Source organism: Pseudomicrostroma glucosiphilum, assembly GCF_003144135.1.
Source record: "Pseudomicrostroma glucosiphilum strain MCA 4718 unplaced genomic scaffold BCV69scaffold_6, whole genome shotgun sequence".
Lineage (NCBI taxonomy): Eukaryota > Fungi > Basidiomycota > Exobasidiomycetes > Microstromatales > Microstromataceae > Microstroma > Microstroma glucosiphilum.
Window position 1 is genome coordinate 43,361 of NW_020289918.1, and position 23,834 is coordinate 67,194.

A 23,834-nucleotide genomic window follows, 5' to 3' on the forward strand; every position below is an offset into this window, starting at 1 on the left:
GTGAGTCGTGTAGGGCGACCACGAGAGGCTTGCCATTCATGCCGGATGATGTTTGAACCATTGCTTCACACCAAGTTCTTATCAGATCATCCGATTCAGTAGCAATGCGGTCCTGTAATCGTCGCTGAGTCATTCGGGCAACATGGCGAGTCTGGACTGCTTCAGCGAGGGCTACAGTGGCCTGCACGGCCTTGTCAGCATCGAGGTGACCTTGAGCAGCCGAGAAGGCTCCCTCTTCGCTCAAGAGCCGCAGATATTGCTGTCGCCTCCATTGCCGCTTCTCGTCCCTGACTCTACTGCCTCTCCAGACCTTCTGAAGCTTTGTGGCGGCGAGCTCCTGCTTACGGGCCAAATCTCGCGCCTGCCGAGAGGAACGGGCCTCTGCTGCCAAGCGTGACGAGGAAGAGGGTCCTGGCAGATTACCACCTAGATTGATCTGCCGCTGCCTAGCGATGGACCCGCTGAAGAAGGCATCCATGGTGGCCCAAGATGGTGGTGATGGGGGTGTGACGGAGGCAGAGAGGCAGGTGCCAGTGGCTAAGTCTACGCTCAAGTCACAATCTTGGCTCCTTCCGGCTTGCGTGGCCCTGCAGGCGGGTGGAGGCAGACGCCCCGTCGGAACGGAGCGTGGGCGGAGCTCCGATGTAGACCGCCTCCTCCACCGCTCCCCGAGTCGGAAAGGATGCGGGGAAGACTCGGGTGCGTGACATGGTGGGTGGTCCAGGCGTAGGCGTCAAGGCGGCCATCCGACAATCGGCCCAACGCTCCTGGGTCATCCTACATCTGCTACTGAGTCTCCCCGCCGACCCTCTTTTGCCCTTCTCCCCTCTTCTCTTCTCCCCGCATCCATCTCGTACTGGACCCCCTGGCCCCCATCCACCATCCCTTGCATGCCTTACCAGCCAGACTTCGATCAAGTGTACGTCAAGCCTTACTATGAGACCCTATACGAGGCACTCTGCTGCTGTCTGCCCGGAGCCCGACGCTCAGCCGCCAAGACTGGTTACGAGCGACTCTTGGACCAAGAAGAGGACGAGGTAGAGGCTAGAGTCAAAGGGTCCGGACCCCTTCTGCGCTGGATCGCTCTCCTGTTGTCAGGACAGTACTTGCCTGACAATCTTCAATTGTATGCAGCCCTGCATCGATTCAGCGGCGTATTGGAAGGCCTCCGACACGCCAATGTTCTTCAGCCAGGGTCCTCAGATATCAACGACGCGGGAACCTCTCGCGTTCTCAGCCAGTCCACAAAGGATCTCTTAGAAAATCTGGCAGCCCTCAGCAGGGACGTGGCCCGGTGGCTCGCCTCAGACGATGCAGTAGTGGAAGTCCATCAGGAAGGGGAGGAGACCTCGGTGAAGAGGCGTATTCCAAGTGGGAATTCCCGCCATCAACTTCAGCGCGTGGTCTATCACACCCGACGGCTGATCAAAGGGGACGCACCGCCAGCTTCTGTGGAGACGCAGCTGACAGATGTAATACCCGAAGTAGAGACCGTGAAACGCTCCGCCGAACAGGCCGCAGAAGATCTGCGATTGGCCGCATACTCAATGATGCAGATCGTAGTTGTTGCTGTCACTTCTGATCAGTGAGTGGGGCTCCGGTGCTGTGTGAACGAGGGACAGATGGCAGGCTACTCACCCTGTTCTAGCTTTACCCTTGGGCCACAGACTCACCAATGCCGTTCGCGATGTGCTCAATTATATCAGAGATTCGGCTGCAGATGTCGCTTTGGAAGCAGCTCAGGAGGCAAGCGCGGCAGAAAGTGCCTTGCGACCGTCAGAAGAAGAGAGACAGGGCACACTCAAGCAAGAAGTCCAGGGGCTCGGAAGCGCCGCACAGGACGCTGCCGTAACAGTGACTCAGCTAGACTATAATCTGCTCGCAGCAAAAGCTGAAGCATTACCTAAAGACGGAGCGAACTGGGCAAAAGAACATACTATCAGTGGTCACGATCTGGGTCATAAGATCGCAGACGTAGCTGGAGAGCTTATGGAGCAGGACGACTCCTTCAGAGAGGCAGTACAGCATCTGCTACGCTTAAGCTCAAAGTACTATGAGGCAGTCAAGACAGCTGCTGACGGTAAGATTCCCAAGGAGGTCACGGTCACTCCTTCAAAGCCTCCGCCATCCTCCCTCGACAGTGAGCTTCCGGCAGCGACTATCAACAAAGATCTCGTCGCGCTGCTCAAGGCCTTGCAAGAGTTGTTGGAGGGTCTGGCTGGTGGCCAATCACTAGACCCCATCGTTGAAGAAGTCAGCACGCTTTGGAAAGAAGTCAAATATGATGTCCTAAAAGCTTTTGACGATTGGGCACAAAAAGCCCAGCGGCAGCTGCTGCCAAAAGAAGGGGACAACCACAGCTTTGGTGACACTACACAGAGTTCTTCCTTCTCAGACACTCTTCGTGAGCTGTATGAGTCTCTCTACGCCATCATCAAGGAGCGCCCTGATCTACACGCCAAGTGGGACAACATATATTCTCTTTCGATTGCGTTCCTCAACGACATTGGGCGCGATGCGCGCTTACTCAAGCTCTACAGCCGGACTGCTGATATATTCCAGATACTGTGGAGCGTATTCGACGTGCAGGCCCGTCGCCTCACGGTGGTCGGGAAAGAGCTCATGATGGATACATACTGGAAGCTCGTGCCTTCGCTTCTCACCATCATTGGTAATGTGCCCCTTCCTCGCATTGAGTTCACCTCGCCACAAGTGGACGCCGCGCTGGACGATTTACAGGTCGGTGCAATCAGTCTGCTGCCCTCGAGAGTACGTTTTGAGGCGAAAGAGGTCTTTGAGTGGAACTCGGTCGAAACTAGTGAGACTCAGGCTGCTGTGCAGCAAACAAGGCTCCAGGCTTCTGGCCTAAGATTGGCGGTCAAGCAAGCCTCATTCTTCTTTCGAGAGAAGTTCACACAGGTCAGCTCTCACTGGCTGAACTACATCTGCTGTGCCTTGCCCAGGAAAGAAGACCAGACCACTCTCAGCGGGAGAGAAGAGGAGGGCCATCTGGGTGCTTACCGGGAGCAAGCGCTGCTCGATCTCGGCCTCTTTGGCAGGGCGGAGAGCCTGCAGGGTGCAGAGGTAACGATCGATCTCGGTCCGGCCGCAAAGCATGATCAAACACGGTTCTTGCATGTCAATGCTGCTACAGTATCTCTCTCAGACTCATTTGGGCTTCGACTGCGCCGCTCCCACCACTACATCGTCAACACACTGATTACCGAGCCAATCCTCACCCCCATTCTGCGTCTGGTTCTTGAGAAGGTGGGAAGCGTACTTCTTGAGCAGGGTTTGCACAATATCGATGAGCGTCTGTATGATGTACACCTGCGTGCCAATTATCTGGCTCACCGATCTCGACAAGCCGAACAAGCCAATCTGCAAGAGTACATGCGGGCGCTCATGGACAAGAATGCGGGCAAGACTCCAGAGAGGCTGCGCAAAGAGAAAGAGGAACAGCAAGCTGTTCAGCAGCAGAGCGAGCGCGAAGAGCAGAGTCGCAGGCTGCAAGCTCGGGCAGACGTGGACGTAGAGAATCAGCAGCCGGCAAAGAGCAAGATTGAAGTGAAGCCCATGGTGAGTACCTTTCGATGCGCAGACAGACATTGGAGCACGCACTGATGGCTCCGGCTTCGCGCTCAACAGGCTATTATTGTTAACCCGACGGAAGACATTTCCATCTCTATTGGCGCTTATCCCACACTCCTGCCTGTGTCTGCCCAAGGACCAGAAACCAAGCGCATTCAGCTACGCAATGCGGTCGTCGAGGACGAGTGGCGCGAGTTGGCCCGTGTCCGCGCTGTTGACACGTGGAATGAGGTTGCTCACATCGGAGGAGCGGCAACGAAGACAGCCGGCGACGCTCGCGAAACGATTGCGGCGGCAACGGACGGAGTCAAGGAGGCGCAGACTATCGCTGCAAAGATCGATCATGTGGCAGACGAGCGAGAGCAAATCGAAGAGACACGCAGAGCAGACGGAGAAGCGGAGCCCGACGATGGTACGGATGAAGGGTGGCGGCATGATGGATTTGACTTGTAGTGACATTTAAAGGCGTCAGGATTCTGGCTCAGACTTGCCCTGGCAAGAGGAGGTGCTCTTGCGACTGCTGTATCTCGTGGCAAATGACGCGAGAGCATTATGAATTGGCAAGGCCTGGTAATTTCTCACGCGTCGGCATAGGTGTCAATTGTGTGAGTGTCGTAACGTTTGCTGCTTTGCTACAGTGCAAACGAGCAGTCATTTTCCGCGATTTTGCCACACTTCAAAAGCATGACAGCGAAGGAGATACTCAGCACTACGCTCTTTCACCCCACCGAGATTGTCTCACTGACGTACGCTCACCGTGATGATTTGACTTCCTCCACGACTCCCCAGCAGAACATGAAAGTACTTAGTAACCCTCTCGTGTTGAATGTGCTCCTATGCGCACCTGCTCTGGTAGCAGCTGCTCGTACAGGACTACAGTCACGTCCATACTCAGCGATCACATTGTCTGCCATTCAAGCCCCCGGATCGTTGCAGCCTACTACGCACCTGGACGCACGCATGCTGTCCACGAGCAAGAAGTGGATCAAAAAGGTCAAGAAAGCGCTCACGCCCAAGAAGAAGGCGACTGTCGCTCCTCGCCCTCGTAGCCGTTGGGGTGGCTACATGGATCGTTTCAAGTCATCTCGACTCGGGCGCGAGACCAAGCTGGCGCAGAAAGTAGAGAGGGACAGACTAGCCGCAGAAGAGCAGAGGGCCGCGGCTATGGCCCTTGCGCCGCCACCATTTGGAATTGGGGCGGTATGACAGGCTTTACCACTCATGTCCTCTTCAATGGTCGCAGGAGGGGCACTGTCTCTTCCCCATCTCGTCTGACTCTCAATACGAGCTGTCTATTTGGAGCCGCTGAGGTTGGTCGTACGACTCGAAATGTGTGAAGGATTTGTTTCACTTGTGATCAGAAGGGTGGGAATGCAACCTGAGCAGCCACTGTGCTGAGGAAAAGCTGGGAGCAAATATCAGCGCTTCTCCCGTCTTTGCGTCTTGAACGTATGTGCACCACAGCATTTGCCGCTTTGCACGAAGGCAACGCGGCTTCGTCATGCCAATGACAGCAACTCTTCAAAAGGGAGATCTTCGGTCGCTCTTCCTCCCAAAACATCCGATCATCCCACCTCTCAGATTCACGACTTGGTTGAGCTTTTGAACTGTATCGCTTTCGTTGACGACTTCACCGCCCTTTCATCAAGCATGAGACTCCTTCACTTCTGTCTGGCATTCATCGCCCTCTTGTGCACACCTGCTCTGGCAGCAGGCGCACCTACGAGACCGCAATTCCCTCCCCACTCAATCGGCGACCTCTCTGCCATCGGTGTTGAAAGACCTTCAGGCTCTGCCATGGATTTGGACGCGCGCATGCTGACTCCAAGTAAGAAGTGGATCAAGGCAGTCAAGAAGGCCATCAAGCCCAAGAAGAAGAAGGGTGGTCTCCCTCGCCAGAGCGCCTGGCAGAGCTACAAGGAGCGCGTCGATTCTTCCCGACTGGGGCGCCTAGTGAATCCGGCGAAAGCGGCTGAGAGAGACAGAGCCGAGCAGATCAAGAGTGATGCGGCTATGGATTTCATACGTATGCACTCGCCCTATGGCGCCTTCTGAGATGTATGTTCCCGGTGATGCACCTATCTCGATTCTAAAGTACCGGGTCTGGCCCGCTCGAGCGCGCGCTGAGCCTAAGTACGGTGTCGCTTCTGCTTGCTGTGTATGTAGGATGCCAAAAGCAATAGATTGCAAAGACTTCCTGCACGCTCTCTCCGCTTGCTTCCCGTCTGCTCGATCCCTGACTCGCTCTACAGAACTTCTCTCGATGGTAGCGAGGCCCTTCGCCTGCTCGGCCGAATGGGCAGCGTATCACCGGGGATTGGAATGTAGCCGAGGTGGAGTGGATCTGTTCTCAACTCCGACGGGGCGATTGAAATCGACCTTCGCTGCACCCATTTATTCCCAGTCCTGCCTGCTACTGACCAATCCACTACCCTCTTTCTCCGTACTAAACTTTTCGCCATGCTCTCTCGCTCTGCTTTCCGAGCTGCCTCTATGCTGCGCAGCGCCTCTGCTTCTGCGGCACCCAAATTCGCAGCCCCCATGGGCGCGCGTACGGTCACTAACCTCTCCAAGCACCTGTACACTGCGCATGCTCGTGCCGAAGGCGCTGGTCGCAACGGCCTTACCTCCCTCGTCGGTGAGGGCAGTGGACTGGAGGTGAAGCTCGGGTGAGTGAGAGATACGCGGAGCTTCGCACGCTCCGCTGTATTATGCGCGCTGCTACAACAATAAATGACTCTTACTCGATTTCCAAATTGGCCAGTATGCCCCGCGAGCTCGGTGGGGATGGCAAGGGCAACAACCCCGAGCAGCTCTTTGGCCTTGGCTACTCGGCTTGCTTCCTCTCTGCCCTCCAGCTCGTTTGCAGAGGAGAGAAGGTGAAGTTGCCAGAGGACACGACCGTCGATGCGCTGGTGAGTGGGAGTGGTGAAGGAGGGGAAGACAGTGTACTCATTGAAGTCGAGACTGACCCTTGTCCGGAACAAACACTCGCAGGTCCATATCGGCCCTCCTGAAGGCTCCGAAGGATTCGCCGTTGCCGTCGACTTGACTGTCAAGTCTAGTCTGGACGACAAGTCGAAGCTCAAGTCGCTGGTGGACAAGGCCCATGAGGTGAGTAGTGGCGTAGGGTCCCTTTCTGCGAATATGCGCGGATGTTGACCACGTCTTTGTGGTCCCACTCTCACTTTCTGCCTTCAGGTCTGCCCTTACTCAAAGGCTACGTGAGTCTGCAATCACGATACTCTGCCAACTTGTGCCCCACCAGCTGACCACAGCCCTCTCGCCTTGCTCATCCCAGTCGCAACAACGTTCCCGTCACCCTCAAGGTCGAATAAAAAAGGAGGAGATTTGGACACTGTCGTGCTTTGTCTGGGTGGTGGTAGAAACTCAAAGCACAAAGCGTTTTTGTGCTGCGTCTAAATTGTCCTTGGTGTTCTCGTGCAATACGAAGTGGGTAGACTCCCTCGCTTTCATCTCTCCGTTCCGGTCGTAGGCTGCCCGCACAGATCAGCCATTGCTCCAATGCCTCAGCCGAGTGGCTTCTTCTGCCATCTTTCGTACCATTGTATCTTACCCACCTCATTCATCGCGATGGCCACGCCAGCGTTGGCAACGTCGCCACCATCACTGCTGTTGCCATCGCTGTACCAGACGCCTATCAACCAGAACACGTCGCCCTCTGCGCCCCTCGCCCTCGCCCTCGCCCTCGCCCCCAATGGCCACCTTTCCCTCACCACTGACGCCGGCGTGTCTCATCAGCGCACGCTGCCCGCACCCAGGCCCGTTGGACCTCGCGCAATCATCTCTATACTGGGACATCGACACACGCTCTACAAGGAGTGGCTGTCAGTCTCTACCTTTCTAGACGTCGTGCAACGGAAGGTGCAGGCGCTGCATCAGGCGCAGGTCAAAGATGGAGCAGGAGTGCTCTTGCAGGGAGTCTCCTTTGATGATGACCACGTCACAAGTGGGCAGGAAGAGTCCATGACTGCTCACTTTCAAGTGGCATCCACCAGTACCATTGGGCCCATGCTTCCCCAAGCATTTGCGAGAGTCGCGCGTGATCACTTGGGCCGGCCGGCTGAGAGTACTCAGGGATGGGAATGGGATGGCACCGACGGCCAAATAATTGGATCGTCCAAGGGGGATATCTTCGCAGGAGTCGAAGGCGGCTTTGCTCATCTGAAAGAAGTGAGTCGATCACCGAGCCTCCAATGTCAGCCCGCACGCTCTGATGGTGTCCTCTCTCCTCTTCCACCCCAGCTCCTCGAGCACGGCCAGACAAAGTCTGACTCGGACAGCGTAGTCCGCTCGAGTCTTCTGCCTCACCCGCCGCCAGTACTTGCTCACTACGTAGTCTGCATCATTCCCTCCGCTGCTGCCAGCACTAAGGCGGAGCTGTCCCCTCGCGCCAAGGAAAAGGCTCGGGACATGGCTGGCCAGCTAAGCGGTGTCCTTACTGCAGTGCTGCCAGACCCGTCCCTCACAGACCAAGAGACCTCTTCCGAGGAGCAAGGTGCAACGGAACTGCATCAAGCGCTGAGCCAAGACCTCGCAGGAGCCGCTGCGGGGCCGCGAGACATTGTCAGCCTGTTCGGCCCAGGAAGTGCATCAACTGAACTTGCTGCCAAAGGCAGTACATCCCCAAGACCCGCACCTGTACAGGCTTTCGATTCTAGCGCCGCGACGGCTTTGAAAGGCGTCAAAGTGTACATGTCCGGCTTCGAAGTGCCGTCGACGTCCAAGGACACTCGCAAGAGGGGCCGGGACGAGGTCACAGACGAGACATCCGATAAAAAGCAGAAGATTGATTCTACGGATACAAAGAGAAACGAAGCGCCCGCTGTCCTACCGCGACCAAATCCACTCGTCTGGCGAGGCGCAATCACCTGGGAACTTGGTGATCCGTCAGGCAAGGGCGAGAAGCGGTCCATCACACTTTGGGTCTCTGCAGTCGAGGCAATACCCGGAGGGTCACGGAGCCCTCTGCTGACGCCTTGGCCGGCTATGCTATCTCTCGTGACCCTGAAGCCTATCTCGCTACAGGTACTGCAGCAACACGTATCAGCCAACGCTATTGCTTCTGTTCTCCTCTCTCCGCTTCAAGCACGGGACCTCACACAGTCGAGTGCCACAGGCGATCAGCGCCTTCCAGGAAGTGCTGCAGAGCTACCACAGAGCGAGCTGGCCTACCATAACCTTGCTCGAACTTTACATTCCAAGCAGTCGGGAGTATGGTTGCCGTTGAGCAGAAGCAACCCAAGTGGAGGACGCATGAATCCGGATGACAGCAGGAAGACTGCTGGACTGCTGGTCATTGCATTCGGCGCCGGCAGTTCAACGCAGCAGCAGCCAGGCGCCGCACGTCCGATTATCAAGCTCCTAGGCCTGATCTTCCCTCAGGGTGTGCCATGGGAGAAACTACAGTCTTCTGAACAGGTTCAAGCAAGGCAAAGGGAGGCCCTTATTGCTGCACGTCAGCAGCAGCTACAGCAGCAGCAACGCCAACAACAGATGGCGGCAGCCGGGACCAGTGGCGCTCAAGCCAACGCTCAAGCGACGGCTCAACGGCCTCCCGAGACCGGGCCGCCTAACGCAGCTGTTCAGGCTCAGCAGATGCTCGAAGCTGCTACCCGAGCCAAGCTAGCCAGTCAAGCGTCAACGCAAGGCCAAACTTCAGCACAGCAATCTGTCGGACCTACGCAGCAACAGCAACAACAGTGGCAGGCTGGTCAACAGACACGGCCATTCAATCTCAACCTCCCGCAACACATCAATAACGCCGCTAACTTTACAGCGGCGGCGCAGTCTTGGATAGCAGACCAGCAGAAGCAACAGCAGCAACGCGGGCAAAGTCAGCCTCAGTCTCAGCAGCAGCAGCAAGCTATGCCTGCGTTTGCACCAAATGGAGCAGGAGTGGCACCCGCGCAACAGCAGCGCGTCGCTGCACAGCCGGACTTCTCTGCAATAGCAGCCCAGTTGGGAATTCAATTGGGAGGCAACACAAACCCAGCGAACCCAGCCGCGGCAGCGAACACGACGGCTGCTCAATTGTCCCTTCAGCAACAGCAGCAAGCCAGCAATTTAGCAGCGTACCAGGCCTTCCTGAAGAATCAGAGCCAGGCTGCACTGCAAGGTACGAATGGCAATCCGTCCACTTCCGGCGCCGGAGCTGGTTCCGCTGGTGGAGGACCTGTACCTCCCAATCTGACGCAATATGCCCTTGAGCAGCAACAGCGTACGAGGGCACAGGCAGTGCCGCAACAGCAGCAGCAGGGTGACCAGCAGCAGCAGCAGCAACAACAACAACAGCAGCAGCAGCAGCAGCCGAATCTGATTCCCAGCGGGCTGGAGTTCTCCAACTACAACTTTGAGCAGCTGCAGGCTATGCTGGGCATGAAGTGAAGAACGCGCGGAAGTCTTTGTCATCGGACAGCGCAACAGGCACATGTACACATCTTCGTCACTCAGAGGATACTTGTCCAAATATCGTTCGAAATGTAACGCCGCGTGATACAATGATTTACTACTCCTTATCTTGTCGGATTGCCTTCTTCTCATACCTCACTTCTTGTCGGCCTTCTCACTGTCGTCCTTCATGCCCTTCATGACCCAGGCCGATGCCTCCTTTGCGTGCTTCTCCACGCCCTCTGCGTGCTTGGTGAAGAAGTCGGGGTCGAGGACCATGTCAAGGATCCTGTGTAGCGTGGGGGAGCGAGGGCAGAAATGTCAGAAATTCCGCGGACACGATTGCTTGCCGAAACTCAAGTATGGCCCGATATCTTTGTACTCACTCGTTCTTGCCGCTAGGGGCGTACATTCCCTTGTGAACCGCCTCCCTGTCCAAGTTCCTCTTGACCCAAGCCTTGACGTTCGGTCCAACCTGCTCGTCTTTGAGTCCGGCCCAGCGGTACCACTGCACCCAGGGATAGGCATTGATGTCTGCAAGGGAGTACTGTCCTTTGCCTGAGCCGACGAGCCAGTCGCGGCCCTCGAGGCGAGACTCGAGGACCTCATAGAGGCGGATAGTCTCAGTCGTGTAGCGCTTCTTGGCGTAGGGGACGTCTTCGGGCGCGTATCGGTTGAAGTGATTGGCTTGACCTGGAATGAAGTGGAGGGACCGTACGTAGAGAGAAGAGGGTGTCAGTACAGATGCGTTCGACGACAGAGCCGTGGCAGCGTTCGGGGTCCGCGTGCGGCCAACTCACCCTGCATGGGTCCTACGCCTCCGTGGATGAAGAACATCCACTGCAGAACTTCCGATCGGTAGTCATCAGCCTGAGGGTCAGAAGATGGCCAGGAAAACTTGTGCTCGGGGTCATACTGTGGGGAAACAAAAGGCATGGGCGCGGAATTGAGTCAGTGCTAGCTTCTCACCATTGAAGGCTTCTAGGAGTGACTCACCTTCTTCTCGAGGTAAAGGAGGATGGCGGCGGTCTCGAAGACGCAGAAATTGTTGTTGTTGGGGTCTACCAGGGCGGGAATGCGACCATTGGGGTTGATCTGTCAAAAGTTAGAAACGGTATATTGGGTGAGCGTTGCGTGAGCGTGGACTTCAAACAAATGAGAGGTGTGCCTGCGTTCGGGGAAAGCTGCGTACCTTGATGAACCCTATTGGTAGTGGCAGCACAAAGAAAGGACATTATGAGTCAGTAAAGTGTGGGGCTGGTAATAGAGATGACTTGCAGGACAAGGCTGAGATCTACTCACAGTCTTCCTTTTGCTCGTTCTTGGAGAGTGAGACGCCTGTAAAGACACAGCACAGAAAGGATGATCAGCGCTCGCCCCTGTTACACCGCCGCCCGATAAACACATTGCAACACCCACTCTTGTATTCAAAGTCGAATTTGCCAGGGTAAGTAGCCTTGAGCTCTTCAGCAAAATTTTGTACCTTTTGGCCGTTCTGCGGGGACAAGACGGGGAAGACTGCGTGAGATGAAGGATTCCCTAAGAGCATTCTAGTGCGCCGCGGGCTTGGTACTCACAGGGGTACTGGCGGTGTAGAGGAGAAGCTTCTGCATTGTGTTTCTGAATGAGGTCGATGCTGCAAAGTATCGGGTAGCAGAGGGGAGCATGTGCGGGACGATGGCAAAGAGGGACCTGACCTTCCCTCTGGCCGAATGTACACTGCATAAACCCGCTGTGTGGTGGAGGGGCGCGGAGAGGACAAGTGGAGGCTGTCGGCCGTAAGCGAGGCGGCCCGGGCGCAGGCGAGGCGAGGCGACGATCCAATGCGGAGACGCGGAAGCAGCAAAGAAACAGAGCAGCAGCACGAAGCAGCAGCAGTGGTAGCAGCCTCGACCACCATTACTACCACTGCCATCACCATCATGGCGCCCACAAGTGCCACTCACTCGGACATACAGCTGCTCAATTTGCCTGCTCAGTCCACTATACACCATCGTCTCTTCCTCCTTGTGGGCAGAGCAACAGGCGGCGCATCTCAGCAGCCCAACCCAAACGGCCCAGACGGCTGGATCGAGGTGTCGGTCAATGAAGGCAGCAGCCGCCTCTTCCCCGACCAGAGATGGGAGGTGAACGACTCCTGGTTCAAGGCACTGATACCACTCGGTATCGGCACTAATCAGGTACACCTCACTCACAGGACTCTCCAGGGTCAGGCAGTGGGCGAGCAGACCTTCCAGCTATCCTACCAGCCCGTGTCCAGCGCCAAGAAGGTCAGACTGGTCGTCCTCTGCGGCAAAGACTCTGCGATTGGGAAGTCACCTGCCCAGTCCGGCGTACAGCATCAACATTTGTCCTATGACCACACTGGGAATGGCTCCAACAGTCAGCAGCATTTCGCTCCTCCGCTTCCGAATAGGGGCATAAGCAAGTTCCTCGCAAAGGCAATGAACAAGTTAGAGGGAGGATCTGGAGGAGCCAGCGAGGGCAACAGGGGAGCCCAGAACGGCTCACCAGTGGTGGGAGACAACGAGTGCAACATCGACTGCCCGCCTGGTTGGAGGAGGCAAAAGCTGCAGCGTGATGGAGATTTGGCCATCTCTCGGCGGTTAGCCTTGCAAGCGTATCTCTGGCAGGTAAGTGGGCGGGAGTAGCTAGGAGAGTGAACAGCTTCCATGAGATGCTCAGGAGTTTGGTTCTTCATCCCCACAGGCGTTCCATGCTGAGCAAATGCACCGGCACGGCTTCGGACATCGCACTTTCACACTGGACGAGCGTCCAGAGGCTGAAGTCACAGACCTCGTAGACATTCCTCGCATCGAGTATGTCCGTTCGAAGTACACAATGGCGCAGATCCGCGACCACGACTGGGCGCAGCAGAACCCCAAAGCCAAGGATGGTGGGAAGACACACAGTATCGCGAGCGAGGCCGTCAACGACCAGCCCTTCTGCCAGCCGGGTGACGCCTGTGCCGTCTTGCTCGGCGATGCCCACTGGGATCCTGAGATGAAGCTCCTCAGGGGTCACGCCGCCGTCGGAGCCTTCGCTGGCATCAACGATAAGCCCTCAGTCGGAGTCATGGGGTCTCATTGGCTCTGGGCGGCACCTCAAGCTCTGAGCGAGGTGACGGATAGTTTCATGGATCAGGAGCAGACGGATCAGAAGTATTGCTGCAACGATTTAGGCGAAGGCAGAACGGCTTCTCTCACTGTGAACATTGGTAGTGGAGCTATGCTACACGAGGCTGGGCATGCTTTGAGTAATCCTCACTGTGAGTCGAGGCCGCAATGAGGACATTCACAGACGTGCTCACATCTATTCCATCACCTCCCTCGTAGACCCCACCGGCTTCATGAACCGCGGCTACACAGAGTTCAACCGTGCTTTCATGACCCGCGAGACGCACTCTCTCACGGGGACCAAGGGCCCCTTCAAGCCCATCACACCTGCGTGCGACTCGGGAGCCTTCCACATCCACCGCTGTCAGGCCGTGCGTGCAAGTCTACACCCAACCTTCTCCCACCCCAACGACCCGCCGCCGGTGCATTACCCCTCGAACCCAGAAGCCTGGTCGAGCGCTGAGCCCGTTTGGAAGCCGACGAGTAAAGGAGCAGAAGTAGGATGCTTGGCCGGGGTGGCCATGGTGGAGATCGAGGTAGGGGGAGAATTCAAGACGCACATCGAGTGGCTGGGTCGCACACAGGGCGCAGAGAACACCCCTCCGCTCACCACGCTGATCACCCCAGAGTACATCTCGCAGCGCGTGGGCTTCGATGTCCTCTCTCCCTCTTCGCCCGAGGTGAAGCTGACCGCCGTGGGGTGCAACCTGCGCTCCAATGAGCTCAACTCCTACCGGAGAATGGCAATTGCACGCCCGATCACCATACCAGGGGTGGATTTGGGGGCGTTCGGGAGAGAGGTCAGGAATGGGATCAGGACAAAGACAGACGATGATCCGCTACATGGCCACTGGACGTTCTTGTTCAACAGCGCCTGGCCAAACGGGCCAAAGATGGTCCAGATTGACGTAAGTGCAACGAGAGTTTATCGTCCGCCCATCATGCCGACTCTGACCCCGTTGTCTTCCTTGCTTTGCCCCGCCATGCTCCAGGTCTTCTCCGGCGCATCCCTCAATGCCCTCGGCTTCCGCTACTCGGACGGCTCATCCCAGTCCGTGGGCAGGATCCACGCAGATGCCAAGCCAAAGGCCACGCTCCACCTCGCACCGGGGGATAGGCTGGATAGAATTGAGGTTCGATCCGGCTGGGTGAGTACCAGAGGGGGGACGTGGAGCTCTCATAGGATAGAACGACTTCTGATCCTGTCGACTCCTCCCATCCTTGCTGCTGCTCCTCACAGTGGATCGACGCAGCCCGTGTCATCCTCTCCTCAGGTCAGACTACCGAATTCTGCGGCGGGCCCGGAGGCGGGCTTCGCTCCCTGGCCGCATCGCAGGGCGAAGAGATTGTAGGAATCGTGGGCAGCGCGGGCGACTGGCTTGATACGCTCGGAGTTCTCGTCGCTGATCGAAGGGACTGATCGACCTGGCTCACGACGACGGCAGGTGGCGGACGGCCCCCAGAGGGAACACGCGCTACGACTGTTTGGTGTGGAATGGGAGCATAGAAGACGGGTATTTATAGATCTAAGGGTGACAGAGAGGGATTGAAAGGGAACTCGCACACCACCCTACTTCACCAGCATCTTGACGTGGTACCCCGGTGCCATCCTAGCAATAGAGAGCAAAGCCAGTCTCACCTCCTCCTCCATCTTTGCGAGATTCGCTGCTGCCCGCATTTCCTCCTCCTTCTGACCCTTCATATCGGCGCTTCCGTTTGCGCTCGTAGCTTGTCCCGCCTTGCGACGGCGCTGTCCTTTTCCCTGGTCGAGCCAGAGGAGCAGGCGGGCATACTGATCCAGCGCGCTCGCCATTCGCGCTCGCGTCCACTCTGCATCACCATATCGCACCACCTCCGTAAGCTGCTTCTCTCCCTCCTCGATAGTTTTCGCTTCGTTCTCCGAAGGCCCTGCGCTTGCTGCCCTACCCCTAGCCACTTCGGTCCATTCGTCCATGGTTCTCAAGACAAGGTGGTCTAGTAGCATGGGCTTGTCTAGGAGGATGCGCATGAAGTGGGAGCGTCCCCACAGGCGAGGGGTGGATACGAGGAGGTAGGCAAAGTTGTGCGCAGTGAGAGTGGAGAGGGACTTCGGAGAAGAGAGGGCCAGGCCCGCTGGCGCGGGAGTCGTTGCTGGGGTGAGGTCGCTGCCGACTAGGCGGGCAACCTCGGTCCACAATGGGTCGTCAGCCGAAAGCACATCACCGAGCATGTCTTCCTCTGACTCCAATCGGTAATCGTACGTCTGGGAGATTCCATCGCCCTGTTTCTCGCCGGCGACCCTTGTCTTGGCATGCAGACCCTTCATCCACACACCGGCCTTGATAGCGACACTGAGACCGCCTTGAGCACTAGCTGGCACGACGACATTGTCTCTGACGTGATCGTAAAGAGATCCTTCGAGGACAGTGCCAGATGTGAATGCTTGAACAAGTAGCTCTTTGGGTGTCAGGGCGGTCGTTTCTACTGATGTACCTGCAGCGTCTGCGGGCGAGGCAGATCGGAAGAGACTGCTTGAGGGGTCATACTCCGATTTGCCGCGTTCCTCCTTAATCGGACCACTGTGGACACCTGTCTTGCTCGCTTCTGGCGATTGCGCCGCGACTACGCTGTCTTCGTGCATGATCACATCCGCGGCGAATTCCGGTTCCTTAACCACTGAGCCATTCGCCTCACCGTCTCGCACTCCATCGTTCGCACCCTTTACAAAGGCTTCGACACTACGAGCCCAAGCATCGCCATTGACTCCGCTGGTGCTGACGATGCCATCAGGCTTCGAGCCCCACAAGATCATGCGGTAGAAGTCCAAGCTCTCCAGATGTTGTCGAGCCTTCTCTGTATTGGGCAGCGCTCTTCGCTCGTTGGTCATAGCGCTGATCTTGGACAATACTCCCATCTCGCTATCATCGTCGATCAATGGCGGGAAGACATCGGCATCCGAGGCGGACGAGCCAGCAGCCCGGCAGATGGCCTCCCTCTCCTCCCACTTGACCATCTCCTTCATGCGACGATGCTTTGTCTCTTCCCACACGTCAAAGGAAGAAAGCTCGCCATCACTGCCTCTAATCCCGCCATTGGGACCAAATCTCATGATGGTCGATTCTACATCCTTCCAAGCTGCTAGATCGCGAAGACCGTCCCACAACCGATTGTAATATGTGTGAGGGTACGTCCAGTCTGTCAGATTTGACACACCCTCAGCCTCACGTTCAGCATCTTTGTTGCGAGACTTCTGCGTCGTGGGACCTCCTCCGAATGTCTTCAATTGCAGTGTCGAGGGATCGACTCGAGCAGATGGGAGTGCCCTGTCGTCAAGGGAATCCGCAATCTTGTAGTCATTGTCTTCGGGCTGCTGAGGATTGGGCCAGCGATTGGGCAAGCGGGCAGCTCCTCTCGAGAGGAGGCCTTCATGCTTCGTCGTCAGGATCGGAGCTGTCGGTACGGTTGTCGGCATGTGTGTGTGGCCGGGAGGAAAAGCGTGCTCGTGAAGACTAGCGCGTTCTCCTACCGTACCCGTTTCTGAAGCACTGGCAGCAAACAATGCGTCTCTCGGCGCCGCACGGGCGAGTTGAGCGGAGTGTTGCTGAGCATCCGGATGTATAGGATGCACACTCGAGAGCTCTGGTACAACGGCACCAACGAGCGGCGCATTGGATGATGCGTCGAACAGGACTCCTCGGGACCGGTAGAGATCAACGCGCTCATTGTAGCGCATGGTGTCGATGTCGATGCTTCCAGTAGGATAATACGCCAACGTCTTTTCCGACGCTTGATCACGTGTGGCCTGACGAGCGTACAAGGCAGCTTCGTCAGCGTCCATGTCGATACCAGCAGAGGCAGCTTCCTTTAGTACGCGATGGATGGCTGCTGCCGCAGATTCTTCGTATCGAGGTGGAGCGTTCTTGCGTGGGATCAAACGCCGAGCTGGTATCACTGGCCGGCGGCGGGAAGCTCCTCCTGGACCCGGAGTTGCAGAGTCACGACCAGAAGGAGCGAGGCTCGCTGAGCCTCCCCGATGGGTCGAGCGATCGCCATTGTCTTCGTCCTCGTCTTCGTCGTCCTCTTCATCTCGACCATCCTCTCCTTCTTCTTCATCGCGTTCTTGAAGTCCAGTCATGTGATCTTCGGCTTCGATCTTGACTTGCGCACCAGTCGAGCCCATGTACCCGCGATCAGTGCCTTCACGAGCCATGGATGCACGGCTGGAGCCAGCAACCACACCCTCGCTATCTGAGGCGGGCGATGGTGAGTCAGCCAAGGTCGGAGGCTGTCTCAATGCCGAAGATACAGCGGGGCGGGAAACAGAGCGTTCCTTGCCGTTATGAGAGGGCCTGGGGCGCTTGCTTGTTGGTGAAGGCTGGCCTTGCGTCTCCGAGGGAGGTCTCTTGAGGCGAATGCTCAGCTTCTTTGACGGGGCAGATGTGGCAGGAGAATCTTCAGCTCCAGACGGAGGAGGCTCTTCCAGATGCAGGACCACGCCCTTTTCCTCTTCCTTGTCCAGCGCTTTGTTACCCCATGCCTCCAGCTTGACGGCCTGTTGATGGAATATTGAATCTGGTGGATTGAATCGCTTGGCATTACCTGTGACCAGATTGAAGTCTTCCCTGAATTGACCAATGGCTGTGTACAGTCCCTGGTCCACCTTGTCCTTCATGGTCCCGAGGTCCATTGGCTGCTGTATCACCGTACGGTAGCCTGGCACCTCTTTCTCATCAACTGGCTGAGTGAAGAAGGCGTATGCATCTCTTCTTATGAGCGCCGTGATCAATTTGGGCAGGACCGCAGATAGCAGTGAAGGCTTCTTCGGCTTAGAGCTGCTGCTCGTTCGAGGCGAGACCATGGTAGAGTAATCGCTGGCGAAGCTGGTATCACCTTGGCCATCTGAGGCAGACGTGACAGATAAGGCGACTGGAGAAGGGGCTCCACTCTGTGATGGTGTGTTGGCTATGCTGTGGCTAGAAGAGCTTCCTTGCCCTGCAGCTGGATTTCCGGTCATTGCGGGTGAGCGGAGGGGGTCATTGGGCCTCTTTGTGATTGTGATCTTGCGCGAGGTCGAGGCGACCGGAGATGCGGTGGCCGCATCTGTCTGGCGAGATGATGATGTCGGTGAGGATTGTGAGTCATGAGGAGGAGGAGGAGCTTGTGCTGCTGGTAGGTGGTGGTTGTGATCCATCCTCTTCTTCTGTCCTCTGCCTCGACTTGACCACGGATGAGACGACCGACGGACCGAGAGGCACAGGACATCCGGGCAAAGTCAGTCGGTGCAGGAACGCGGAGACGACGAGGAACATTCTCGGAACCGGAAGCGAGACATCAGGGCCAAAGGACTTTTCGCGCGCTTCCGTCGATGGGACCCTTGGACGCCCGTTCCGTCAGCCTGCCTCGATGCTTGGCTCTGCGTTGAGCAACCTCGTGGCTGCTGCCTGCTGCCACTTGTTGCGGCCCATTGAGTGCTTGTGCTTGGTGTTGCCCTCTTCTGGTCCTCTTGGTATTGGTATCGCTTGGGGGTCCTCGCTGCCGTTGCCTGTCGCCCGGCCACTTGTCTCGCCTTACGTAGCCGCACATGGTTGGGTGTGTGGCCTGGCCTGGCCTGGCCTGTGCCTCCCCCTCTCTTGCATTCAAACGCCGCCCGTCCCCACACGTTTCCGCTTCGGGCCGCGGTGGGAGCAGTGGCCTCTGCCTAGACCCAACGTCATCGCGGCCCCGGATGCCTCGTCTCCCCCGCCGCCTCTGCCGCTTTGCACCAATCACATCTTCCCTCGAGGCCACCATTCACACCTCATCTACATCCTCTTCTTCGCATCCTCATCCTCATCCATATCCCCCTTCATCCCTGACTGACAAGCGGCACACAAGTACATACCCACCGCGCGTCCCTCACAACCCCACCCTCTTTCACCGCCCACCATGGCTTCTGGCGCGGCATCCTTCATGCCCGCCTCCATCTCCTCCGCCATGACCCGTCCCCACGCCTCGACCGATTCTCGTCTCCTACAGAATCTCATCAAGTCGGAGAAGACTTATCAGAACCATCTCGCCTCTGTAGTACAGTCTTCTGGCACTGCCGCCGCGGCACTCAAGGCATGGGGCACCAGCGAGGCAAGGGATGTAGCACAGACGAGTTCCCAGCTTGCGGATCTCTTGCACGACGTCGCTGATGCCCAGAACAACTACCTCGAGGCAATCAAGGGCTACAGAGAAGCTCTCAAGGACGTCGCCGACCGGGAAGCTAGCATCAGGACCATTGTCAAGGACCGAGACATCCTGGTCTCACGGCTAATCAAGGCCTCAAAGAAGAATGGTGACGTGCCCCACGCCCAGCGAGAGCTTACGGCATGTGAAGAAGTTCTGGAGGAAGAAGAGAGGGCGCTGATCGGTGTGAAGCGTCGCACGTTCAAGGAAGCGCTGAGCATGAGGATGAAGCTCATGGGTGACGCAGGAAACCGGATGATCGAGTGCGCCAAGGAGGCGATTCTGCTTCTGGACGAGTTTGACCAGCACGCTGGAGACGAGAGGATGTCCACTGGTCAGCGCGAAGCAGTGGACTCGTATGGTCAAAGCTATTACGCCACAGATTACCCTGGACAGGGAGACCATACTCAGATGGACCAACAGCAACAATGGGGCCAAGAAGGAGTGGCAGATGACCTCTATTATCAAGATCAGCAGTACCAAGGTGAACAGTATCAAGGCGAGCAATACCAAGGCGAACAGGACATGTCTCGATACCACAGTCACGAGGTTGCTTCTGTGACGCCCTCGCAGTCTGCCTCACAAACCGCAAGAGGTATGGGCACAACATACGGCAGTACGGCCAACAACAACGGCTACACCCGACCCCAATTTGCAGGTGGTGCCCCTCCTGAAGTCGAGGAGCGAGCCGACTCTGATGCCAGCAGCGTGGCTGACCCTAGGGAGGAGTCCAACCAGCAGGCACATTACAATCGTGGTGGCGGGTACGCCGACCGTGCCTCGGCTGCACACGGCCAGAATGCAATGCCGGTACCTGAGCAGCCTGTCGAGGCCCAGCACACGGACTTCTATGGCGACAACAGCAATCAGCAACCTCAATCACAGATGTACTCTGCCACTGCCCCATCATTCAATTACGATGGACCTCAGATGGCGCCTGTGCCACAAGCTCCTCGTATGTACCAACGGGGCGTGGAAGCCTCCACAGATGATGGTCAGGTTCGTGGAAATGCCGGATGGGGATCTAGCCGGCCAAGCGCTCGCAACAACGACGATGGCAACAGTTCCGATGACGGTGGCGGAGGCCGACAAACTGGAGGACGGGGTGGTCCCAGTCGACCCAAAGCCCAGAAGCGCAACTCCTTCTTCGGCAAGTTCAAGGGCCTCTTCAAGGCTGATCTCGGCGACAATGAGGCCAAGTCGCCCACCAAGAGCCGTCATAGCCGCAACGAGTCGTATGATCGCAACTCGAGCGTCGGTGGATGGAACACGCGTACCGACACCAACATTTCGTCCACGCGCAAGAGTGCCTCCAAAGCCAATGGCACCTATCAAGCTCCGCACCAGAACCTGATGAAGCCGTTGAACCAAGGCGGCGACGATAGTGGTTCTGACGACGATGACAACAGACCCGACCTTGTTCGGGTTGTCAACCCTAACATCGCTGGAAAGAAGGCCTCTAGTGATGTTGGCAAGACACTTCGTCGTACACCCAGCGAAATCTCGCGCATCACTGCTGGTCCTAAGAGCGTCAAGCAACAGCGAGAGGAGGAGGCCCGCAAGCAAGCTGATGCTGAGCGCCAAGCCAGAGAAGCCGTAATGGGTGCTGGCATCGGAAGCAGGCCCACGGTGCAGCGGGCAGACACGATCACTAGTACTGCCTCGAAGCCCAAGAAGAAGAAAAAGGCGACCAGGAGCATTGCTGGCAGCGAGATCGGTACCTCTGCCACCAGACAGGCGCCTAGCGCCTCTGCTCGTCCCTCTTCGACCGTTGGCTCCGCCGTCGGCACTGCAGGTCGCCCTGGACCGGGAAGCTACGTCGTCTCGGGCGATCTGTCCTCTGGCTCTCGCGGACTAGCCACTCTGGTCCTGCCTAGCGACATTGGCAAGCCAGACAGACCCTACCCTTCCATCATGCCTCCCACTGGTCTCAGCCGATCCAATTCGACTGCTACAGCTGCCACTGGAAGGGCATCGAGCATTGGCGGCGGTACTACCGCTACCAAGAAGAAGAAGAAGCGCCAGTCTGCCGTCAGCGACGGAATGGGAACTGGCCTGACCGCTATGAGCCCCACAGACAGCGGCAAGTGGACGACCAACAATTGGGTGCAGTCTCCCCACGGTGGTTCCTCGAACGGTATCGCAGGCCAAGCCGTAGCTGGCGCCGGACTGGTGCCTTATACTCCCGCCTCGCCCGAGGAAATCGCCCAAAAGTACGCCAACAATGCTCTGACTGGCTCGCAGATTCAGCGTCCTGGCAGCGCGCAGTCTGGCGCGCCTTTGAGGAGCGCTATGAAGGGACACAACGAGCACTCAGCGGCGGCCTCCTCTTCGAAGCAGCAGCAGACCGCCACGCCGGCCAGTATTGCACCCAAGCCGCTTGAAGCCCCACCAGCTGTCGAAGTGCCGCCAGTCCAAACTCAGATCGAAGAAGCCAACAACAACCTCGGCCCATCGATCTCTGCGCCTCCTCCCGTTAGCGCAGTCATCGCAGAGAGCACTCAACAGGCGCCAGCAGAGGAGTCTCAAGAACCCCCCTCTGCCTCGGGTGATGTGCAGGACGAGTACGAGGAGGAAGCGCCGGTGAGAAGATCCTCTCCCAAGCTTGGAGAAGACAAGACCTTCGACGGGACTGGCCGACTTGATCTCGGCAGGCAGGGTAGCCCTCTTCCCGACTCGCCAGAGCAGTCAAGAGCTCCTCTTCCGGCAGCTCAGAAGCCCACGGTCCCTCATCTGGACATGCCGACGTCTGAGCCCTTCAAGTTCGACGTGCCTGGAATGCAACAGCGTCCCTCTCAGTCTGGCGACGAGGGAGATATCCTCACCCCTGGTGAGCGCTCTGCCTACGAGCGACTTCTCGGTAGTGACGGTATGAGGACTCCAAGCGGTGCTGCTCCAGCTCTGTCTGGTCTAGGCATGCAGAGCTTTGGACGACCAGGTGGGCCCAAGAGGCCGGCGCCTGTTCCTGGCTCTGCCCCCGCTGCTCCTGTCGCTGTGGCTCCCGAGCCTCAGCGTCCCGCGCAACAGCAGCCTGTGTCATCTTCGGCCCAGGATGAGGAGCCTTCTACGGCTTCAACTGCCTACTTCCCTGAAGATTCCCTCCGCCCTAGCCTGAACCCCATGGCTGGAAGACTTTCGACGGATGAGCCATCGCGAACGTACTCCAACACGTCCACTGTGCGAGGTGCCACCACTCCGGTGCCTCAAGCTTCTCGGGCAGCGCCAGCGGAGTCGGCGTCTACAAAGCCTGCCGCTAGCACTCACCTGCTCCCTCCCTCTAACAATGCGACCTCAGACGTCTCTGCGACTCCGAGTCGTCGTAAGAGTGTGAGGATGGCTCCGGACACGAAGCTCCCGCCTGACACGCCCGTGATGGAGCGTGACCCAGGTCTGGTGAGCGACGGCTTTGGCGGCTTCACCTCTGCCCCCGCTGCGCAGTCCGCCCCGCCTGCGCCAGTGATGCACACGGTGACTGCCCCCGGATCTGCTCTGGCTCCCAGTGGCAATGCACCTCTTGCGCCAACGACGGCTGCTGAGCTGCCGCCCCTCTCGAGCAAGATCGCTCCCCCGCCCTCTGCCCCACCTCGTCTGCCCACAAAGGACAACCATGCCTCTCCTCCCGAGCGAGAGCGTGAACGTTCGTCGGGGTGGACCACTCGCGTAGACCGCCGACTGGGCGGTAACGACGACTCTTCCGACGAAGAAGGAGGTCGTGGTGCTGGTGGTGCGGGAGAGGATGCGTATGCCAGTGCGCGAAGGGCAATGGGTGCTGCTTCGAAGCGGTGGAAAGACACGGTTTCGCCTTCGAAGAAGAAGTCTTCGGGAGGTGAGGGAGGCAAGAGTGGAAGCACAAAGAAGAGCAAGGTGAACTCGAGTGGGTATAATGCGGCGATTCCTCTGCCCAAGGGTATGGAGGTGGTGGGAAGGCAGAAGGCTAGCGAGTAGGTTGGGACTGGTCGTATGTGCATGGGTCTATTGTTTTATTTTTCGTCTAGCCCAGCTGACTTGGTCCAGTGCTAGCGCATGAGCTCAGTCGTGGTTTCTCTGCACATTCTGGTCCATTGTATCTATCACCCCTGGATTCTGTTGCCATGAATGCCAAGTGAGCAAGCAAGTGTCCAACAGCATCGGTGACTGTATCACGTCGCCTGACCCGTGAATTCCCGTCGATGCGTCCGTCCGTCCTTTCAGCCTCCCGCCCCCTTGTCCTTGTCCCATGCGCCTGTCAAAAAGCCATGCGCCAATTCAAAGAAAAAAGGCTGTTGGGGCGGAAGCGGAAGTGGAAGGGAAGCCAAGGCAGGCAGGGAGCGGAACAGGGCTTGGCTCTGGCTGAGGCTTCTTCGCGCGCGGCCTGGCTGGCTGACTGGCTGACGATGTCCGACGGGGATCCGATTCGCCGTGGAAGCAAAAGGGGGGAGACGCGCTTCTGTCATGGCGTGGGTGCAAAGGAAGGCGGTACGCCACGCCAAGTTGCCATCCATGGCTTGGTGGCGCAGGCCAGAGGAATTCCTCGCCAGGCAGACGAGA

At 57.6% G+C, this 23,834-nt stretch overlaps 8 protein-coding genes across 8 annotated transcripts; 6 read left to right on the forward strand and 2 right to left on the reverse strand.

Annotated features, from left to right (window-relative positions):
• Positions 1 to 890: 890 nt before the first annotated feature.
• On the forward strand, positions 891 to 4,044 carry BCV69DRAFT_277042 (hypothetical protein; the record flags this gene model as incomplete). Its single annotated transcript, XM_025491134.1, has 3 exons — positions 891 to 1,585; positions 1,668 to 3,579; positions 3,649 to 4,044. 3 exons carry the CDS (start codon positions 891 to 893, stop codon positions 4,042 to 4,044), a joined length of 3,003 nt encoding a protein of 1,000 aa, XP_025348036.1.
• Positions 4,045 to 4,275: 231 nt separating this feature from the next.
• Positions 4,276 to 5,646, forward strand: BCV69DRAFT_298678 (hypothetical protein; the record flags this gene model as incomplete). The annotated part of the gene is made up of 2 exons (XM_025494243.1): positions 4,276 to 4,791; positions 5,173 to 5,646. The coding sequence occupies 2 exons, from the start codon at positions 4,276 to 4,278 to the stop codon at positions 5,644 to 5,646; spliced, it is 990 nt and encodes a 329-aa protein (XP_025348037.1).
• A 405-nt stretch (positions 5,647 to 6,051) lies between these two features.
• On the forward strand, positions 6,052 to 6,929 carry BCV69DRAFT_298679 (OsmC-like protein; the record flags this gene model as incomplete). The annotated part of the gene is made up of 5 exons (XM_025494244.1): positions 6,052 to 6,260; positions 6,356 to 6,506; positions 6,589 to 6,705; positions 6,793 to 6,815; positions 6,893 to 6,929. The coding sequence occupies 5 exons, from the start codon at positions 6,052 to 6,054 to the stop codon at positions 6,927 to 6,929; spliced, it is 537 nt and encodes a 178-aa protein (XP_025348038.1).
• On the forward strand, positions 6,736 to 10,096 carry BCV69DRAFT_177866 (hypothetical protein). Its single transcript, XM_025489545.1, has 3 exons — positions 6,736 to 6,815; positions 6,893 to 7,785; positions 7,858 to 10,096. Exons 2-3 carry the CDS (start codon positions 7,117 to 7,119, stop codon positions 9,997 to 9,999), a joined length of 2,811 nt encoding a protein of 936 aa, XP_025348039.1. The 5' UTR covers positions 6,736 to 6,815; positions 6,893 to 7,116; the 3' UTR covers positions 10,000 to 10,096.
• A 44-nt stretch (positions 10,097 to 10,140) lies between these two features.
• BCV69DRAFT_282395 (putative theta class glutathione s-transferase) lies at positions 10,141 to 11,632 on the reverse strand. The gene is made up of 8 exons (XM_025492344.1): positions 11,580 to 11,632; positions 11,422 to 11,497; positions 11,305 to 11,340; positions 11,195 to 11,205; positions 10,999 to 11,097; positions 10,803 to 10,917; positions 10,389 to 10,695; positions 10,141 to 10,291 (listed from the first exon to the last, which is right to left on the reverse strand). Exons 1-8 carry the CDS (start codon positions 11,613 to 11,615, stop codon positions 10,159 to 10,161), a joined length of 813 nt encoding a protein of 270 aa, XP_025348040.1. The 5' UTR covers positions 11,616 to 11,632; the 3' UTR covers positions 10,141 to 10,158.
• Positions 11,633 to 11,894: 262 nt separating this feature from the next.
• Positions 11,895 to 14,613, forward strand: BCV69DRAFT_177889 (hypothetical protein). Its single transcript, XM_025489546.1, has 5 exons — positions 11,895 to 12,635; positions 12,712 to 13,270; positions 13,338 to 14,026; positions 14,111 to 14,266; positions 14,359 to 14,613. Exons 1-5 carry the CDS (start codon positions 11,925 to 11,927, stop codon positions 14,536 to 14,538), a joined length of 2,295 nt encoding a protein of 764 aa, XP_025348041.1. The 5' UTR covers positions 11,895 to 11,924; the 3' UTR covers positions 14,539 to 14,613.
• A 3,021-nt stretch (positions 14,614 to 17,634) lies between these two features.
• Positions 17,635 to 17,844, reverse strand: BCV69DRAFT_237045 (Bromodomain-containing protein; the record flags this gene model as incomplete). Its single annotated transcript, XM_025489935.1, has 1 exon — positions 17,635 to 17,844. A coding segment is annotated over one exon (210 nt), but the record flags the coding sequence as incomplete, so codon positions are not given.
• A 916-nt stretch (positions 17,845 to 18,760) lies between these two features.
• On the forward strand, positions 18,761 to 23,430 carry BCV69DRAFT_282399 (hypothetical protein). The gene has a single exon (XM_025492345.1). It carries the CDS (start codon positions 19,023 to 19,025, stop codon positions 23,250 to 23,252), a length of 4,230 nt encoding a protein of 1,409 aa, XP_025348043.1. The 5' UTR covers positions 18,761 to 19,022; the 3' UTR covers positions 23,253 to 23,430.
• Positions 23,431 to 23,834: the final 404 nt, after the last annotated feature.

Bases quoted from the DNA above. Each gene is read 5' to 3' on its own strand.
- BCV69DRAFT_282399 (XM_025492345.1), top strand. From the start codon at position 19,023: ATGGCTTCTGGCGCGGCATCCTTCATGCCCGCCTCCATCTCCTCCGCC.
- BCV69DRAFT_282395 (XM_025492344.1), bottom strand. From the start codon at position 11,615: ATGCAGAAGCTTCTCCTCTACACCGCCAGTACCCCT. The intron at 10,696-10,802 runs GTGAGTTGGCCG...ACTTCATTCCAG, and splicing joins AGGCGTAGGACCCATGCAGG to GTCAAGCCAATCACTTCAAC. The intron at 10,292-10,388 runs GTGAGTACAAAG...CACGCTACACAG, and splicing joins GCCCCTAGCGGCAAGAACGA to GATCCTTGACATGGTCCTCG.
- BCV69DRAFT_177866 (XM_025489545.1), top strand. From the start codon at position 7,117: ATGCCTCAGCCGAGTGGCTTCTTCTGCCATCTTTCGTACCATTGTATC. The intron at 7,786-7,857 runs GTGAGTCGATCA...CTTCCACCCCAG, and splicing joins GCTTTGCTCATCTGAAAGAA to CTCCTCGAGCACGGCCAGAC.
- BCV69DRAFT_177889 (XM_025489546.1), top strand. From the start codon at position 11,925: ATGGCGCCCACAAGTGCCACTCACTCGGACATACAGCTGCTCAATTTG. The intron at 13,271-13,337 runs GTGAGTCGAGGC...CCTCCCTCGTAG, and splicing joins TGCTTTGAGTAATCCTCACT to ACCCCACCGGCTTCATGAAC. The intron at 14,267-14,358 runs GTGAGTACCAGA...TGCTCCTCACAG, and splicing joins TTGAGGTTCGATCCGGCTGG to TGGATCGACGCAGCCCGTGT.